The 8,084-nt window shown below is 39.4% G+C and overlaps 1 protein-coding gene across 1 annotated transcript; it reads right to left on the reverse strand.

Annotated features, from left to right (window-relative positions):
- Nucleotides 1-7,609: 7,609 nt before the first annotated feature.
- Nucleotides 7,610-7,819, reverse strand: LOC126075627 (copper transport protein ATOX1-like). Its single transcript, XM_049883466.1, has one exon. It carries the CDS (start codon nt 7,817-7,819, stop codon nt 7,610-7,612), a length of 210 nt encoding a protein of 69 aa, XP_049739423.1.
- Between the last annotated feature and the right edge of the window lie 265 nt (nt 7,820-8,084).

Here is an 8,084-nt window from a genome sequence, read left to right on the forward strand (position 1 = left end):
ATAGACCAATGGAACAGAATTGAGAACCCACATATAAATCCATCCACGTATGAGCAGCTGATATTTGACAAAGGACCAGTGTCAGTCAATTGGGGAAATGATAGTCTTTTTAACAAATGGTGCTGGCATAACTGGATATCCATTTGCAAAAGAATGAAACAGGACCCATACCTCACACCATGCACAAAAACTAACTCCAAGTGGATCAAAGACCTAAACATAAAGACTAAAACGATAAAGATCATGGAAGAAAAAATAGGATCAACCCTATGAGCCCTAATACAGGGCATAAACAGAATACAAAACATTACCAAAAATGATGAAAAGAAACCAGATAACTGGGAGTTCCTAAAAAGCAAACACCTATGCTCATCTAAAGACTTCACCAAAAGAGTAAAAAGACCACCTACAGACTGGGAAAGAATATTCAGCTATGACATCTCAGACCAGTGCCTGATCTCTAAAATCTACATGATTCTGTCAAAACTCAACCAGAAAAAGACAAACAACCCAATCAAGAAGTGGGCAATGGATATGAACACACATTTCACTAAAGAAAATATTCAGGCAGCCAACAGATACATGAGAAAATGCTCCCGATCATTAGCCATCAGAGAAATGCAAATTAAAACTACGATGAGATTCCATCTCACACCAACTAGACTGGCATTAATCCAAAAAACGCAAAATAATAAATGTTGGAGAGGCTGCGGAGAGATTGGAACTCTCATACACTGCTGGTGGGATTGTAAAATGGTACAACCACTTTGGAAATCCATCTGGCGTTATCTGAAACAGTTAGAAATAGAACTACCATACAACCCAGAAATCCCACTCCTGAGAATATACCCTAGAGATACAAGAGCCTTCACACAAACAGATACATGCACACCCATGTTTATTGCAGCTCTGTTTACAATAGCAAAAAGCTGGAAGCAACCAAGATGTCCGTTAACAGATGAATGGATAAATAAATTGTGGTATATTCACACAATGGAATACTACGCATCGATAAAGAACAGTGACGAATCTCTGAAACATTTCATAACATGGAGGAATCTGGAAGGCATTATGCTGAGAGAAATGAGTCAGTTGCAGAAGCACAAATATTGTATAAGACCACTATTATAAGATCTTGAGAAATAGAGAAAATGGAGAAGAACACATACTTTTGTGGTTACAAAGGGGGGAGGGAGGGAGGGAGGGAGAGGGCTTTTTATTGATCAATCTGTAGATAAGAACTGCTTTGGGTGAAGGGAAAGACAACACTCAATACAAGGAAGGTCAGCCTAATTGGACTGGACTAAAAGCAAAGAGGTTTCCGGGATAAAATGAAAGCTTCAAAGGTCAGTGGAGCAGGGGCTGGGGTCTGGGGAACTTGGTTTGAGGGGACTTCTAACTCAATGGGCAAAATAATTCTATTATGAAAACATCCTGCATCCCACTTTGAATTGTGGCGCCTGGGGTCCTAAATGCCAACAAGCGGCCATCTAAGATACATCAATTGGTCTCAACCCACCTGGAGCAAAGGCAAAGGAAGAACACCAAGGTCACACGACAACTAAGAACCCAAGAGACAGAAAGGGCCACATGAACCAGAGACCTACATTATCCTGAGACCAGAAGAACTAGTTGGTGCCCGGCCACAATCGATGTCTGCCCTGTCAGGGAGCACAACAGACAACTCCTGAGGGAGCAGGAGACCAATGGGATACAGACCCCAAATTCTCATGAAAAGACCATACATTAATGGTATGACTGCGACTAGAGGAATCCCAGAGACAATGCTCCCCAGAACTTCTGATGGCACAGGACAGGAACCATCCCCGAAGACAAATCATCAGGCATGAAAAGGACTGGTCAGTGAGGGGGAGAGAGATGCTGATGAAGAGTGAGCTAATTAAATCAGGTGGACACTGGAGAGTGTGTTGGCAACTCTTGACTGGAGGGGGGATGGGAAGATAGAGAGAGAGGGAAGATGGCTGAAACAAGAGACTGAAAGGGCTGACTCAATAGGGGGAGAGCAAGTGGGAGAAGGGAGTAAGATGTATGTAAACCTACATGTGACAGACTGATTGGAATGGTAAATGTTCACTTGAAGCTTAATAAAAATTAATTAAAAAAAAAAAAAGAAAAAAAAAGAAATCACAAGAGAATCCAGACATAAATCCATCCACATATGAGCAATTGATATTTGACAAAGGCCCCAAAACAGTTCAATGGGGAAAAGAGAGTCTCTTTAACAAACAGTGCTGGCATAACTGGATATCCATCTGCAAAAAAATGAAGCAAGACCCATACCTCATGCCAGGCACAAAAACGAGCTCAAAATGGATCAAAGACCTAAATATAAAATCTAAAATGATAAAGATCATGGAAGAAAAAATAGGGACAACGTTAGGAGCCCTAATACATGGCATAAACAATATACAAAACATTACTTAAAATGCAGAAGAAAAACTGGAAAACTGGGAGCTCCCCAAAATCAAACACCTGTGCTCATCCAAAGACTGCACCAAAAGAGTAAAAAGATTACCTACAGACTGGGAAAAAGTTTTTAGCTATGACATTTCCAGTCACAGCCTGATCTCTAAAATCTACATGATACTGCAAAAACTTAACTACAAAAAAATGAATAATCCAATCAAAACATGGGCAAAATATATGAACAGACACTTTACTAAAGAAGACATTCAGGTAGCTGACAGATACAGAGGAAATGCTCACGATCATTAGCCATTAGAGAAATGCAAATCAAAACTACAATGAGATTTCATCTCACTCCAACAAGGCTGGCATTAATCCAAAAAACACAAAACAACAAATGTTGGAGAGGCTGTCGAGAGACTGCAACAATTATACACTGCTGGTGAGAATGTAAAATGGTACAGCCACCTTGGAAATTGATTTGATGCTTCCTTAAAAAGCTAGAAATAGAACTCCGATACAATCCCACAATCCCACTCCTTGGAATATATCCTAGAAAAATAAGAGCCTTTACACGAACAGATACATTCACACCAATGTTCATTGCAGCACTGTTTACAATAGCAAAAAGATGGAAGTAACCAAGGTGCCCATTGACAGACGAATGGAAAATAAATTATGGTATATCCACACAATGGAATACTACACATTCATAAAGAACAGTGATGAATCCGTGAAATATTTCGTAACACAGAGGAATCTGGAAGGCATTATGCTGAATGAAATTAGTCAGTTGCAAAAGGACAAATGTTGTATGAGACCACTATTATAAGAACTCAAGAAATAGTTTAAACACAAAAGAAAAAATTCTTTAATGGTTACTAGAATAGGGAGGGAGAGATGTGTTCACTAATTAGATACTAGACAAGAACCATTTTAGGTGAAGGGAAAGACAACACACAACACAGGAGAGGTCAGCACAACTGGATGAAACCAAAAGGAAAGAAGTTTCCTGAATAAACCAAATGCTTCAAAGGCCAGAGTAGCAGGGGAGGGCATTTGGGGACCATGGTTTCAGGGAACATCTAGGTCAAATGGCATAATAAAATCTATGAAGAAAACATTGTGCATCCCACTTTGGAAAGTGGCACCTGGGGTCTTAAATGCTAGCAAGCGGCCACCTATGATCATCAATTGGTCTCAACCCACCTGGAGTAAAGGAGAATGAAGAACACCAAAGACACAAGGTAATTACGATACTCAAGAGACAGAAAGGGCCACATAAATCAGAGACTACATCAGCCTGAGACCAGAAGAACTAGACGGTGCCTGGCTGCAACTGATGACTGCCCTGACGGGGAACACAACAGAGAAGCCCTGAGGGAGCAGGAGAGCAGTAGGCTACAGACCTCAAATTCTCATAAAAAGACCAGACTTAATGTCCCGACTGAGACTAGAAGGACCCCAGATGTCATGATCCCCAGACCTTCTGTTAGCCCAAGACAGGAACCATTCCCAAAGGCAACACTTTGGATATGGATTGACCGGACTAGGATAGAAAATGATACTGGTGAGGAATGAGCTTCTTGGATCAAGTAGACACATGAGACTATGTGTGCAGCTCCTGTCTGGAGGGGAGATGAGAAGGCAGAGGGGGACAGAAACTGGCCGAATGGACACCAAAATAGAGAGTGGAGAGAAGGAGTGTGCTGTCTCCTTAGGGGGAGAGCAAATAGGAGTATATAGCAAAAGTATATAAATTTTTGTATGAGAGACTGACTCGATTTGCAAACTTTCACTGAAAGCACAAAAAAAAATTAAAAAAAAAAATAGATATAAATCAATGGGCAAGCAAGGACTTGGCATACATATAACTTTTATGTACAAATTAAATAATTTTGAAATGAAGACAAACTCAGTAAGACACAAATCAAAATAAAGATTGAAGAATGAAAAAGCTATGACATAATTAACAGACTGACAATAAGGCACAAAACAGTATTAAATATACTGCAAATGTTTTCATTATTAATATAAAATTTAATGAAAAGGTAAAAAATTATTTTTAGAAGTTAGTGTAATTATAAATTAATATTAATAATCTGAAAGGTTAAAAAAAAACATAGAACACTAGGTATAACTTCCATGTTCGAAAGGAGAACAGAGACATGAAAACAGCAAAACAGCCAGAGATATTAAAAAGAAAAACATGAAAGTAAGGACAAACATTCTGTGATGTTTAATTTTATGTGTTACTTGGGTAGACTATGATTCCCAGTTGCTTCACTGAACACTAGTGTGCTAGCTATTATGGAGTAATTACCTGTGCTTTTATGGAGTAGTTATAGATGATTTAATCAGTTAACCTTAAGTAAAACAGATTGCCTTCCATAAAGTAATCTAACATAATGTAATGTAATTACTTCACATCCAATATAATGTAATATAATTATCTCCCATAATAATCAAATCAATCAATCAAACAGGGAAAACAATTTTCCTAAAGGTGTGTTTGCCTCAAGACTATAAACAGATATTTTGGTAGGCCTATCCCGTCACTCTTCCCATCTCCTGACCTACACAGGTTGGGACACAAGGAATATCTAGCTTATCACGTGACCTACAGATTTCAAACTTGCCATCCTTCCACAAATGTATGAGCCAGCAAGAGTCTCCAGCCTATTCCCTGTCCCACAGATTTTAGGCTTGCCAGGCCCCCACAATCTCCTGAGCCAATTCCTTGAAGAATATATATCTCACTGTGCTGTTTCTCTAGACACTAAGACACATTCACTTATAGTAATAATAGTGACTAGATTTTACCCCCACTTAAAAGCAAATGAATCAAAAAATCAGAGAGACCATTCACATATGTATGGTTTAGTTTATTACAAAATGATAGGCAAAAATTTATCAGCTAAATAAAAACAAATGCTGTCAAGGACAATACAAGGCAGTCATCACTCAGGAAAATGTAGTACATCATCACAAATGAACAGCAGGAAGGAGAGTTTCTAGAAATGGCAGCAGAGAAAATTAAAAAATAGTTTTATTCAAGTTAACTGGGCAGTAATAAATTTTAGCAAAATAGGAAACAAGTCCTGGAACCAGGCAATTTTTTACCAGTTTTTTTTTTAGGATGCAAGACTTTCTTTCCATTGATTCATATCACCAAAAGTAGCTTGTAATGTAATATCAGAACATCAAGTCTGCACTTTAAAAGCTTGTAGTCCTCTTAAATGTTGGAAAAAGGAATGAGTTTAGTGGAGGGGGCGGAGGGGAAGGAGAAGCAGAATCTTTGTATTCAGATAAACTTTTGTCCAAAACCTGCAACCGCTGTGTATCATCTGACTAGTCATTTCTCTACTTCTCAATTTCCTTGCCTTTAAAGTTAGAATGATTACTCTGACTTTACACAAGATTCAAGTCAAAGATAGATAATATAAATTAAGATTGAAGACCAGGATCAAAACCTTAAGGAAATATAAAGAGTCAACAAAAAAGAGATAATGGGATTCACACTACATCAGACCACTCTCCATGTCTCTGAGGAGAACACTGTGCCCACTGCTACCTGTGACTTTGGCGTCGTTGATTCCACTGCCAACTCATTAGTAACTTTTGAAATTGGGTCACCAAGGAATATTTTCTTGTTCACTCAGATGTTCTCTGTGCACTGGTGGCAAACTAAACATATAAAAGATATGCTGCCATTAAAGAATTTGCAGGTCAAGCTGCACTCCTCGGCAGGAAGATCAGAGTGCCCCTCTTCCAAAACCAGGGAGAGGGGTTGCTTTCTCTCTGCACTACCCTTTTCTTCCTTTTGAACTAAGAGAGTACTGGGAAATCTAGGATCAGGTGCCATTTAGACTTGCTGAGAGAACAGGAGGTTGACATGGGTCTCAATATATCAGGACAATAAAAATCTAAGCTAGGACTGTTTATTGGAAGACTTGCCCGTTAGAGGGTGTGTTTTTGTGACTGTGTGTGTGTCTGTCTGTCTGTCCGCGGGTGTGTGCACAAACTTCTGGACAGAATGGAGCTGAATGGAGACAGATGATGCAACTTGTGGACAGGAGCATACACAAGCCTCCCCACCAGCCTGCTGCCTTCAAATTGTGGTTCCATCAAGGGCTTCCGATGAAGCACTGTCAGAAAAGTAAGTATGCAATTGTCATATTTTTCCATACTCTCTAAACATAGACAGAGGCTAAAAAATCTGATTTCAGTTCACTGCAATTGAGACTGCAAAAAAAAAGGAGTCAACGGTTATTGCTAATATGCTGTTATTCTGAACAAATCTCATGTTAGAGTTTTCCTGCCATGATCAACCTATCTTCAGGAAAAAAAAAACAGCTGTAAATATCAGTTGAAGAGACTATTATTACTTAAGAGGCAAAATATGAAGGGCAAAAGAAAAGACATTCTCCTCCCAAAATATTCCACAGTGTCATAAGAATCAAAGAACATGAGGATTAGAAATGACCTTACAGGGAACCTGGGAAGTGCTGTTCAACTCCTTCTTGGACTTCAAATATTCCAGTCTATAGGAATCCTATTCCCAAATGAAGACTGATTGAGGATTGTTCCAAACATAAGTGAGGTCACGGTGTCTGAAAAATGTAAAAGAATTTATTAAATAGGGATTCAATAAAAGAGAAAAGCTGAACCTCAATCACACTTGTAGCTCCCAAAGTGGCAGTGAGAGGAGTAGCTTTGTATAGGTTAGCTCCTCAAGATCTACCTGTTGATGTCAATGAAAACGCTACTTGGGGAGGTGGCAAAATGTATTGTTTATTTAGCAAAATTGTTTTTTCAGACGTTAAATGATCCAAATTATATTAAAAAAAAAAAAAGTAGCTTTCAGTTTTCAAGGAAACCACTTGTAGTTTAACCAAAATGAGAATGTAATGTGGCTTCAGGTGGACAAAAAGCAAAACAAGCAGCCTTATATTCAAATGGTCTCTCACCCCAAGATTAGCTTCATTGCTAGAACTAATTTTTTTTTTTTTTTTTTGATATCTTCAACAAAGCAGCTTGTCTTTATTGCGGGGAAGCTAGTGAGGAGCAAGCAGGGCGAGTAAGGGTCCCCGCAGGAACTCCCATCACTGAGCAGGACTGCCAGGTCCCAGGTCTGTCTGCCCTCTTTGGTCCATCCTCTGGGCCAGGGGCCAGGACCCTGCTACTTGGGGCTGAGGTAGGAAACGGCTTTTCCTGTTTTCTTCCAGGTCTCCAGCAGAGTGTCCACGCTGTGCTCAGAGGAGTTGATGCAAACCTTCTTGTTGGGCAGGTCAACGTCAGACTGAACTCCTTCCAGCTTGCGGAGGACCCGACTGACCGCATTAGAGCAGCCCTCACAGGTCATGTCCACGGAGAACTCGTGCTTCGGCATGACTGATGGCGACAGCCGAGGCAGCGCCTTTTCTGGCTCAGAGGGCTAGCTCCGGCCGCTAGAACTAATTTTGATTTAACAAGTTTCATGTATTAAAACAAGATTATATTATTTACCTAACACATTAAACTAACGGGCATTAAAATTCTAAAGTGATTTTTTTCTCAAGTCATTCCTATCAAAATTGGAGATTAAGAATTTTCAAAAGTGGAAACAGACAATAATTTTAGAGCCTAGGAAATTTGTAGAAAAAGGAAGAATAGAG

Source organism: Elephas maximus, chromosome 4 (assembly GCF_024166365.1).
Source record: "Elephas maximus indicus isolate mEleMax1 chromosome 4, mEleMax1 primary haplotype, whole genome shotgun sequence".
In the NCBI taxonomy this organism is placed as follows: Eukaryota; Metazoa; Chordata; class Mammalia; order Proboscidea; family Elephantidae; genus Elephas; species Elephas maximus.

Excerpts from the sequence above, each read along its gene's own strand:
- LOC126075627 (XM_049883466.1), bottom strand. The coding sequence starts at position 7,819 with ATGCCGAAGCACGAGTTCTCCGTGGACATGACCTGTGAGGGCTGCTCT.